The following is a 13024-nucleotide window of genomic DNA, read 5'->3' on the forward strand; positions in this document are numbered from 1 at the left end:
TAATCGATCGATAGCTCATTTTGGAATTAAACTCTTCATATTTTCACTTTCTGCCATAGTCGTCCATTATAAGGGTCTCAGGGTCGTGGTGTGTAACATCTTAACACCTTGGGTTGGGGTGGAGGGGTAGGGGGGTTACGAGGGGGTACATAGGGAATGATAACAACAACAACAACAATGCACTGCAATGCAAAAATGCTAAAGTTGAGTGCTTGTGGGTTAGATAAATTATAACGCCATCAGGCTTGTCAACAGCTGCCAGGGCGCATTCAGACAGGTCGAATCTCCTGCCAAGCATGTCAATCTCTCTGTGTGAATGTAATTCCATTATTGAGTGAAAAAAAAAAACGACCGCAGGAAATGTAAGGACATGCTACAATGGAAATCACTGGACGCCTTTAACACAAAAAGCTAGCCTTCGCTCCCCTGGAGAGAAAGAGAGAGAGAGACGCAGGCAGGAAGTGGAAGAGTGGACTAGAAAAAACAGAATATGACAAAGTGAGAAATAGAGAGGGTGAATGAGAAAGAGAGAAGGATGGTGTGTGTGTGTGTGTGTGTATGTGTGACAGTACAAAGACAGCATTAAGATTTCATCATTCTTTCAAACGCTATTGTTGAATTTCTAGTGAGCTTTTTTGCATTGTCTGCACATGAAAGAGAGCGACGCAGACAGAAAGAGAAACATGGAGAGATGCGAGGAGAGCTGGCCAACAGAATCAGCACCTTGTTTTAGAACAGTTCCTGCCTTTCCACTGTGTGAATTGTGTCCAGTCGCTGTAAGAATATTACTTTTTAAAATTTTTTCTCATGGCATTTCTAGCTTGCTCATTTACCGTTTTAGTCATTGTTTTTAAAGTGATAATCCACAACATTTTCATATGAATTAATGTCCGTTTTGCTACTCTGTATCACCGACTGATACACACAATAATGATTCAACCTATACTCAGTTCATGAAAGCTTTTACATTTGCAACATTTGCTTTCGTAAACACCCGGTGTCTGGTAGGTGTTTCCCGGGAAAAATCCTCCGACATACAGGAAGTGATGCATTTTACATTCTCAGCAGCAGCAACAGCGGTTTGTTTGAATAAATAGAAGAAGAACTGGGTAGTTAGCATGAGCAGCGATAGCCACCATGCTGACCAGGCAGAGAAAAATACCATACCTACAGAAACTCAGACTTCATTGACAGAAAATCCTAGGAAAAGACGTCACTATACTGGACACAGTGTATGACTGACAAGTGATCTCTGGGAAGTGCAGTGCAACAAACAGCAACAAACAAACAAAACCTCTGATCTCACAGATTACTTTTTGCTTTCCTGATTGCGAAGTGCATTGCTTTGAAAAGTCCTATACCATTAAAGTGTATAATAATAATAATAGTTTAAAATAATTTGACAATATTATTATTAATAAAAAATATTATTATTCATTCATAAAAAAATGTATTATACAGCAGCCATTTTTTTGCACTGGATACTAGGACCGCAAGACAGAAATACAATGGAAGAAAGGCTGGTGACTCACAGCGACAGGACGAAATGCCAGTAACGGCCAGCTGTTGTTGTGTCTGTCTCTATGAAGACTGTAATGTGGTTAGTGTCACCTGAGGGCCCGGCGGACCCACTATCAGAGTGAAGAGTGAGTGGGACTGGGCTCTATTCCTCGCTCTAATCTGGTCATAATGAGGCCACAAGCCCTTCTCCCACCGCAGCAGATAAGACAGTAATTGTTTAAGTGTTTTATCTGATGTGGGCAGCAGCCATGCAGAGGTAGTTTAAGGCACACTGAGTCACCGCACATCTGTACAGGGAAGCCACCACTGGAGAGAGTCCATTGTCTTGTGATTTATACTGACTGGTATAGTCAAATAGGATAATTTGCATTAGGAGTGATGGATGAGTCTGGTTTAAGTATATTTCAGTCATCATATGGCAAACAACCACCAATATGGAAATACAGCAATTGTATTTCGACGAAAGTGTTAATTTATCCTTCTTTCCCTTAAAAAGACCTTATCACAAAACATACATCAGTTTAATACTACATACAATGTATATAGTATATGTACTGTATATAGGCAAGGCAAGGCAAGGCAAACTTTATTTAAATAGCACATTTCATACACAAGGCAAAATTATACATGCTTCACATAAAACAGAAAAAATAGAAAAAATACATAAAATGACATTAAAAAGAAAGAAAGAAAGAAAGAAAGATAAAATAGATAAAACATAAATAAAAGAAAGAAATAATAATAAAAATTATAACACCTGTTACATCTACATACAGATGATTTAGCAGAAGGCCACAGAGAAAAGGAAAGTTTTGAGCAAACTTTTAAAAGAGGCGACAGTGGGAAATACAATTAATTAATCTCATACAGATTTCTGTCAGCCTAAAATACTAGGTGAACTCTATTCTGCAAATAAAAAGGTGGGTAAACTGAGATTAGATGGGTTTATCCTCCACTACACCCCTGTATTTATCAGAATTTCAATGTTATGTAATGTTTACAAATCGGACACATACTTTACGAACTGACAGCATACAGTAACAACCACGACCTCAAAACTCTCCATTTCATCGCTGGTGAGAAACTTCAGTTTGTAGATGAATTTAGAAGATAGTTTCCAGCCTCTGGTCGTTGCGTGATCCTGCCTGTCGTTTTGTTTTGAGCGGAGTGCCAGAAGTGACACACAGCTAGGAGACGAGATTTTCTGTGTCACCCCATTTGGTCACTTTACCTAACAGTGTCCTAGTTTTATTTCACATGACCCTCTGGGCGTCACTGTAGACAGTAACATTAACAAACGTCATGAATGAGCTGCAGTGGATCTCTCCGTCCCTCCTGTGAGCTTTGCATGGAGCTCAAAATGTCATGCTTTCGTCACGGCTAAAACTCTAAATGCGTCAGAATGCTGCATGTGTTTTCAAAATCAGCTGATCCAATATCTAAATTTAAGATTATCCACATTTTGTCAGCTTTTTTTTACCCCATTTTTTGTCAGCCGGTTGATGAGAGCCAGCCATTGGCCATAGCCCAACTAACCGATGACCTCATGTCTGAATCAGCACCTGATTGGAGGACTGGCACAGAAGGGAAGCAGTGTCCTGCTATAGTAGGTAGCATGTGCAGCATCCTTTTTTCCCACTGACCCAGAGCCTGTGGCCTGTTTTATCGTCCCACTTTCAGCAAGTGCAGGTAACCTCAAACTGGAATGGAGAGTTTGTGCGATAGAGTCCAGACTCTGGCAGGCTAACAGCATCTTTCTCCGTGAAGCCTGAATTCAACGCTGTCTCCGAATGCCCGTACCTCCAAACCCACATTTCCACACACGCCCTCTGGCCTCCATGCATGCCAGTAAAAGACCTCAGATTATGCCGCCTCGCCATCTGTCTAGTCCATATGAGGCACAACAGCAGACAGCTTACAGATCAGACAAAAGAGACTCTCTCTTTCCAAGGCAGTCGGAACGCTAGCGAGGCCTGAATAATTGCTAAGCCATCAATTGCATAGCGATTATGACTGAGCCTGAGGAATTATGCTCCAACCTACAATATTTTATATTTGGCTAAAAAGCTCATTTTCAGCGAGATGATACACCCCCAGACTCTGACTGCAAAGGACACTTTAGGTTTGTTTCTTCCCAAAGCTAGAGTCAAACTCTGCGTCGGCCTTTGGTCGACCTCGGAGCTGAGCAGAAATTGGTTTTGACAGGAATGGAGTTTTCTCCCTGCCCCGAGAGCATGCTTCATTAGCAGGCTTCATTACATAAATGCACGACGGTTTTGTCAAACGCAACTTCATCAATTCACATACAATGATGCGGTATAAGTCTATTCTGAGTGTGCCGTTTATCACTCTAAATCCCTGTGGACTCTATATTGTAGGAGGCAAAAGTGTCAGATGAAGGGGATGGAGGTGATCTTTACTTTCAGACAATGTGAAAATACATCGGGGATAGAGACTGAACAGAGGAGGAGGAGATGCAGTTTGAATGAGAGAGAGGTGGCAAAGCAGGGCAAGAAACGGGTGATAGATGAAGAGAGAGAGAGGCAGAGACAGCGGAAGAGAGAGGATATAATGAGATCGTAAAAGGGAAAGAGGATGGAGGAATTGAGAAAGCGACAGAGATGAGGAAAAAATGAGGGAGATGAAGGGCGGAAAGCATCTTTAGCATTTAAATGAGTCACGGCAGAGGGCAGACCACCCGTCCCCTCGCAGCGTTTGGATTCAAGACCTGGAAGTAATGAGGAAGGCCAAACAACAGATGACTTTCCATCTAGAATATTAAACCTCATTTTAACTTGGTGACAAGCCTGTATTCATTATCTGGGCTAAAAATACACACACACACACACACAGAGCGCATGTTTCGCTGTTTGAATATGCCAGCTTGGAGCTTAACAGAGTTACAGAGCATGCTCTCTCTACAGTATAGTATACTGACTTAAAATGGTTGGTTGTTTGTATAATTTGATGTTTAACGGCATAATGCATCAGACTTGTGCCACATGGAAGCACAATTCTTCATATAATAATGATTCTCAGAACGTACGAGGGTAGAGCGGCTCGTTAATGTTCTGTCAAAATGTTCCATCAGGGAAAAATAACGGTTGCGGAGAACGGCTACAAATGTGTGGTGCTATGATTGAGCATCCCATGAATACTGCTCCATCAATGATAATCTGTGCATGAGCATAGCTTGCGCAGATGTGAATAAAACATGGGCTAATGCTTACACTGTATATTATCTAGCACTATGCGTGATTCCTTGCCTCTTGTAGTCCTGTGGATTCCACTAAGGTAGGGATCACTTCTTCTCAAGTCTCACACATGCATGCACACACACACACACACACACATATGTACACACACACACACATACACACACTCCTGCGGTGTGGTGGTGGCAAACCCTGGAGGGCTGGGTGGTTATGTGTTATGTAAGAAGCTCAGGAGGAGAGAGGAGGGGGTTTCTCACACACCGATCACACTCAAGCCTATCGCCCCAGGGCTCTGCAATGAGCTCGCTGTGACTGATAGGAAATGTGTGTGTACGTGTGTGTGTGTGTGTGTGTGTGTGAGTGAGAGAGAAAGAGAGAGAGAGAGAGAGAGAGGAGGGGGAGAGAGAGTACAAATATCCAAGATTTGAAACATTCACCAGTGTAGGCATGTAAGGAAATTTTCACTGTATGTGTATGCATGTGTGTGTGTATGCATGTGTGTGTCTGTGTGTGTGCGCGCTGATTCTGAACCACCTTTGATCTCAGCGGCTTTTTTTTTCTCGTACCATTCTACTTGTTAGCTTCTTTTTTTTTACACTGTACAATTTATGACAGTCATTTCAGCTTAAAACTGGGTGCAATATTTTTTCTTAAGCTTGCACCGAATATTTTCTCCTGTAGAAAATGAATATGCCAACGATTAACTTGGAGTAGAATTAGAACGCTTTCATTCATCAAGATATAGATGGAGAGTTGTTCCAAAATGAGATATTCACCCATTGAAAAATGTCACATTTTAATGCATTTAAAACAAATCATTGCACTTTTAAAAGAACAGTTGGTAACTTAAGTCCTTGAATAATAATAGCAATTTCAAAGATTGGATCATCTATATTTTAGAGATATTGAATGATAAACTTAAGTGGATGATTTTTTCTTTTTACAAAATGGACACACAGTATTCATAGATTATATTCCATTTATAGTCATCCATTTCCAAAATGGGTATACTGCCACATATAATGGTTCTATTTTGGAAAATAACTCTTAATATGGTAGCTTGGGGAGAAGAAAAAAATAAAAAACATTCAGTCTTCCCTTACATGGTCAGTATCCTTTTTCAAAGCCCTCTATACACTGTCACCGAGAAACATGATTGGGAAGCATATTGCCTGTGTGTCTGTGCAGCCAAGTTTGCTACGGTTAGGATTTGAGGGGGTTGTTCTATAAATACACTCTCTGCTAGAGGAGAATCTAGGCTGCACAAACACACACACACATGCAAACATACATGCCTGCCCCGATGCATAATGCAAACCACAAAGAAGACATACAGGCAAAAGGCACAAAAACCTGAGAGCTGATGACAGCAGAGTCTGAATTAAATGAGGTAGCATACACCGATATGGCCCGAACAATCACATCCAGGCTTCATTGTACTACCCACTGAAAAGCTAAATTCTAATTTAATGAGTCTCTTAATGCATGAGAGAAAGCTTTGCCGCTGACATACGGTGCGTTGACATGTTTTCAATAGAATGGCGTCTACAGGGAAATGTAAGTGCACCTCCTTTCTACTGAGCAGATAGCATGTTAGGCAACTGGAAGGAGAGGCACAGTGTATGTTCCCTGACAATCAGACACATCAGACAAGTCAAACACAATCACACTGTAACAGCCACTCAGATCCTTGACACCGGTGCTGAGAGGGTGGGGCGGGGTGGGGGTGGGGGTGGGGGGTGGGGGGTCTCGATCCTGTGGGGCAGTGTCTGTTGTGTTTTGGCTGCGACAGCGTGTCAGTCCAACACCTAAGTCACCATGACACAGAACTACACCTCCTTGGCATTGCCACTAATGTGAAGACAGGAGTGTCACAGTGTGCCATCATCATTTAATTGTGTTCATTTTTATAGACAGAATGCGTTGTGTCTGTACAAAACAACTGGAGCAGTGGGAGAGTGAATATCAATATCACCGATTTAATGAGAAAATAAAAAACATATTATATCTCACAGGCAATAAAACTCCATATACAGCCTGTGAAAGAGGCTCAGATTTGGAGTAACTGAACTACTGAATTTATGTAGGTAAAGATATTATTGCTTTTGGGGAGTTGCACTTACAAGCCTGAATGGACAATAGAACTTATTCCCACATCGGCCTTTTTGATCTTAACGTCATACTCAAGGTGGGAAACTGTGTACCAAGATGCACATCATACAAACATCGGGAATCGGACATCGGCCATTTATCATTTCACAGATTCCCCACTGAAAAACATTAGAAATTAATGGGACTCAAGAATTCAGAGATATAGGTTCACATTTTAATTTAGATTTACCAGAGTCTAACCTAGGTAGCTAACTAACTAGCTAGTAAATTATCTAACTTCCCTGCTAAATTCAAGTAGTTGTTGTTTCTGAGATTGCTAGCTAATTTGATTATTGTTAGGCTATCTGAAGTCCTCATGTGTTGAAGTAATGCTAGTTTTATCAAAATGGTCGCCATGGGAATACAGTCAACAATGATTCATCTCTACTGATTTTCTGTTATCAGTAAATACAACAAAATAGGTATTGATGGCATTCACCCATTAAGCTAAATGTTTCACCAGTATTGCTCATTCAAGAAATTAGATCAAATCTTAGGGCTTGAAAATAAACCATAACAACATACTGAAGTCAAGTGACAAAGTGCCATTTTGGTTATTACTTGGATAATTAGCAATGTGAGGTTCAATGTAAAATCTTGCTAATGTAACAAAGAAATACAAAAGATATTAAATCCTGCAGGCAGTGAATGTCCCTGTAAAGCTATTAGTCTAAGCATTCCATTAACATACTAAAGAGAGAAAGTAGTGCTTCGCAAACAAAATTTGCATGATCCTCTTTATTCGATCTTTGATCTTCATCTAAGCGCACAAGTAAGTCCTACGCACTTGTAAATGGCCGTACCTGCTGGAGCAGCATGATTAAGTCTGTCTGATGTGACTCACTGATTTTGATGCTTTGATGGAACGACAGGGTAGAAATTATGTGCACTTCAATCACAACTGAAGCGTAATTTGGATTTTGTTTCTTACCTCAGAGGGATCTCTGAGACACACACACACACACACACACACATACACACACACACACACACACACACATTTCACCATAGGTTCACAGTGTATGAAAGGCTGTTATGGTGATTAAAGGTGCAATAAGTTAGATTTTTTTCTGTAGCACATAGTACAAAATGACCATAATAGTGTATATCTGTGGGAAGTTGGTTGTTGATCAATACCATTGACTCAAAGATTACTTAGCTTATGTTTTGGAATAAAAACTTCCTGCCTATTGTAATTTAAAGACACTCCCAATCTTCTCCCCCCTAACTACTTGCATTTCCAACTGCCCAAAGATAGAGGATGGTGCTATGAGTGAGTGACCAGCATCACGTGGCATTTCAGCGACGAAGGCTAAAAAACCTTGTTCTCAAGCCCAAAAAAACTAATGACAAAGCAGTATTGTTATTATAGTGTCTTACATCATGATATATTACCTCTTGACTAGACATTTCTGTTGGATCTCTGCTCTAATTAGCTAGCTTACTCTTCTCTATTGTGAAAATGTGACAATGCCAGGCCACTGTAAACTGCACCAGAGAACTGTTGATGTAATTCCTCAGTCGCCGATAGAGATAGATAAAAATGTATTACTTAATGCCCCTTTAAATGTGTGAACTTCTGGCTGCAGGATGAACCAAGCCTACCTGCTGCCCCCCAGTATGCTTCAACACAAGGGATAAGATTAGGTAAAAGAGGGGTTTAATAACTGTTTGGCGGCACTCACTGTGGTACAGCACATGAAGACGATGACGAAGGTGCCGATGACGCCTCCAATGCCCACCAGCCAGGTCATCCTGAGGAAGAGGATCACACCGAAGATGTTCTGGATGCACGGCATGTAGACGCCCATCAGAGTACCGAGCTGGGGGGCCTGGATGAGAGAAAGAGAGAGAGAGAGAGAGAGAGAGAGAGAGAGAGAAAGAGAGAGAGAAAGAGAGATAGAAGGAAAGGGAAATAGTCACGCACTTTAAATAGAATATTTCATTTTGATAATAGTAATTAGTTATTGTTCAGTTACTGTGACAATTCACACTAACTGCCCTTCCAAAACGGTTTGAATATTCATGGAACAATAGGTCTTTATTTATTCTTGAATCAAAGAGTCCTGTGAAGAGAAGAGGCGGCCAGATGGAGAGATGCGGTCTTGTGTTCTGTCTTAAAGTGATAATCCTCCAGTTTCTATTTTTTTTTATTTGGCAACGTCTCTGGTGCCAAGCGCTTATTGCTGTATTTCTGCACTGCACTTCCCAGAGATCACTTGGCAATCAAACCGTGTGTCCAGCACTGTGACGAAGTTTGAGTTTCTGCAGGTGGCGTCTGTTCAGCCATGGTGGCTATCGCTGCTCATGCTAACTACTCAGTTCTTCTTCTATTTATTAAAAAAAAAAACGCTGCTGCTATTGCCAGAGATGTGACACATACCACTTTCACTTTCATGAACTGTCGATAGGTGGAATCACTACTGTGTTACATCAATCAGTGAAAGAGAGCAGCAAAATGGACGTTTATTTATAAATATGAAGATGCGGCAGATTATTTCTTTAAAGGCCCTGTCTGTAATTGCAATATTGTGCCCACTGTTGAAATACTGCTGCCACTTTGTTTACTTATTTTGATGTATTGAAGACATTTGTTTTCCAGGATGGCATTAATTGAGGGTTGTTGCTTTTTTTCTATTGTTGTAGCTTAACGTGTGTGCAGAGGCTGTGATGGTTTCTTACATTTGCAGTGTTTTTAAATACAACAGACTTGTATTTTGCATCTACAAGTCAAACTACCCAAAATTTAGATGGTTAAATAATCCCTGATTGCACCTTTTTAATTACACACTCACATATATGTATACATATATATTTATATATGTATTTTAATTTAAAGGTTTCCCATATTGCTTGTATCCTTTGTTCATTCTCAGAACAATAGTTACATTGAGTCTGGGAAACAGGGAAAACTTTAAAATCAGGAGGCAGCCGGGGGACCAAACTCCTCCATCCTTTCTTTTTAATTTGTTTTCTTTACTGTGTGCTGTCTTTGCAGTGGATTTGTTCATAGTTGGTTTCCCTGCGATGCTGTCTCTGGTGTGGATCAGTAGACAAAGAGCTGCTCTGTATGTCCTTATATCCGTTTCAAGGCCGTTCCACTGAAAGCAATTACTGACACTCGCAGACTGAAGATGCATTTTGTTGCACTCCAGATTGATTAATGGGAGGTTTCTCTTCCTGAAGGTTTTTTGGGATGTTCTTTGTGTGTCCATATGCGTGCATGCGCTTGTGTGTGTGTGAGAGTGCGTGTGTACCGACATGACGGTGTGTATTAAAGTTGAAGGACACATCAGTTGACCCTGCGCATAATAGAGACCTTAGCTGTCACATCATTACATCACAGAAAACACTCTGGAGAAAACTTTACTGCTGCATCTTTATGCTTGAAAACAAGGCTGATTGGAGCCTGGAAAATTTGCTCAGACAGGGTGTAACTGAATTATAATGTTTATGTAGGTGAAGATATTATTACATTTGAGGAGTTGTCCAAAATAGGTGTATGTTCCACAGATAAGAAGAAATCGAAAGTTGGATGATAATGATTCATCTCACTTGAGCAATTTCAGCAAAACAGGCATTAGAAACTCTTATCACATTGCACACACTCGTCGAGCTTATTGAATCACCGCTGCTTATTGGACTTGTTTATTGGATCGATTACCTTTGCCTAATCTTTTTAGGGTGAAATCATCTATACTGTTGAACTGTTGAGTGATGAATTTTGAGTTGTTTTGACTTGTGTCTAAAAATGGACATACAGGATTTTGGAACGAAACCCAACAGGCTGCAGATAGGCATCGATGATGGCCACTATCAAATGTCTTCAGCAGTGGTTATTACATCCGCTGTAACAGGATGGATGCTGTACAGGACTGAGTACTAAAAGAACAGTCATGCGCCGTGAAGTGAGAGCAGATGCTGATTTCATAAACCAGACTTTTAATCAAATCATCCTGACAAGTGGCTGACATCAAATGAATAATATTGTGTCTGAGAAATTCAAGAGTCTGATGCAATATGATTTGGTTGGAAAGGCTTGCCTTCCAATATTAATAATGTTTGCAGAGAGGGGTAGAGAGAGAGAGAAAGAGAGAGAGAGAGAACAAGTCCAAACAGGTCTCACAAACATAATTATATTCTAATTTCCTTTGGATAAACAACAGGCCAAGAGCTCACACACAGAGCTTTAATTAGCAAGTTTATCACTTCGCAAATCCCTGGGTCTACTGCGAAGACCACTAAGTGGCTTATTAGCATGTCATAACATGTCACATCATTGTAGCATATATATCATATCATATATCCTATCTGATATCATATCATATTTTATCATGTCAATCTCATGCCATGTCATCATGTCATATAATATCATATAATGTATTATATACTATCACATCACTTCACATTGTAGCACCATGATGTCACATTACATAACACATGACAACAGATGTCATGAGTCAACACAACATGACGTGACATGATCCGACACGACATGACATGACAGCACATGTCAATACTTGGTTATTTATTCTACTGACAATGGATCATACACATTTATTTCTCACCATCTGTGTTGTGATGATGAATAAGAATGGATCAGGCCCCATACCTAATTTTCAAATAGAAAATTAAATATTTTCATTGTATGTTTCTACTCTCTGGCTGTCGGCTTGACTCCATGCACACTGCACTTTGTCTCTGCATTAGTAAGCTCATTCCAACATCTAAACTACATTTGTAATGTCTACCACACTGCTGTATTGTACATGTAATATTCTATATATGCTATATTTTGTTGTTGTAGTTTTATGTAGCATTGAGTACCAGCTGTATGTTATATGTGTATTTTCTGTCCAAGTGATCTTGGCCTATGGACATTGCACTTACTTTCTCTTACATTTTCTATACTGATGGTACAGTACTGTTTTCTGCTAATTTTTTTTTTTATGGCGCTCTGGTTTTGTTCAGTGTGTGTATGTGTCTGTGTGTGGGTGTGTGCACAGTTTGTCCCCCCTAGAGTTGAAATGTAACCTACAACCTTGCCTCTTCTACAACTCAATCTCCACAGCAGGGAATTTTTCAACCTTCAGCCTTGTTGTGCTTTAATCAAAGATCAAAACAAGCGCTCCACAGGTTGCCTATGGGAGCAGAAGAGAACAAACCTCGTCCATCTCTGTCACCTCTCCCACTATATGATAATGACTTGCACAGTTTGCCTGTTGTCTAAGCTATGCAAATCAGATTGTGACTCATTGTGGTTGTGCCCTTCAGTGTGTGGCGGAGAGGATTTTTCATCATCTGCTTGTCAGGGGTCTCAATAAAGTTTAGTATGGATACCCAAACCCTAAATGGGCTCCTGTATGAAATATGTATCACCTTGTAAGAATGGAAAACAGTTCCAGACAGAATTTGGCTTTCCTAATTAACTTTGTATTATTAAAGTGATATTTCAATTTGTTGGGATATTTTTGCAGTTTTTGCACACATGCTTCCATGTGAAACAGCAGGGTGGGCTAGTGGTTAGACAGACTGTCCAGTAAGTGAAACATCTCAGGTTTAATCCCTGCAGTGTCCATCAACAGCTGTGTTCCTGTCGTTGTGTCCTTGAGCAAGTCTGCTCACTCCCAAACAGCAGAGACCCCAAACCTGTGTAGCCACTAGTGCTGAAAGGATTAGTCGATTAATCGAAACAACAGAAAATTAATCTATTATAATTTTGATAATTGAGTAATTGTTTTTGTAAAATACCAAACATTTGCTGGTTATAGCTTCCGAAATACTAAGATTTACTTGCTTTTCTCCGTTTCATATCATTATCAAATGAATATTTTAGTGTTTTTTGGCTGCTAGTCAGACTAAGTAAGAAATTTTAAGTCGTCACTCTGGGCTCTGGTAACTTGTGATGGGCATTTGTGATCATTTTTGACATTTTATAGACTAAATGATTAATTGATTAATCAACAAAATAATCAGTAGATTAATCGATAATGAAAATAATTGTTAGTTGCAGCCCTAGCAGCCACCATTGGCATCCAGGGTTTCTTTCAGTCTTTCAGTCTCCATTCACTTGCAGTTATTTTGAAAACCTACTGCAGTCTAAAAATCTGAACCTGACATAAAAACTATCATGTGTG

At 40.1% G+C, this 13024-nt stretch overlaps 1 protein-coding gene across 4 annotated transcripts in view; it reads right to left on the bottom strand.

The window, feature by feature from the left end:
- Window positions 1–13024, bottom strand: part of slc12a5a (solute carrier family 12 member 5a) — a 139559-nt gene that overhangs the window by 19962 nt on the left and 106573 nt on the right. For all 4 annotated transcript variants that reach the window (XM_071903776.1, XM_071903775.1, XM_071903774.1 and 1 more), the window contains one exon: window positions 8573–8719. In XM_071903776.1, the coding sequence (XP_071759877.1) occupies window positions 8573–8719 (147 nt within the window). The remainder of the gene's footprint in view (window positions 1–8572; window positions 8720–13024) is intronic.

This window comes from Centroberyx gerrardi, chromosome 5, assembly GCF_048128805.1.
Source record: "Centroberyx gerrardi isolate f3 chromosome 5, fCenGer3.hap1.cur.20231027, whole genome shotgun sequence".
In the NCBI taxonomy this organism is placed as follows: Eukaryota; Metazoa; Chordata; class Actinopteri; order Beryciformes; family Berycidae; genus Centroberyx; species Centroberyx gerrardi.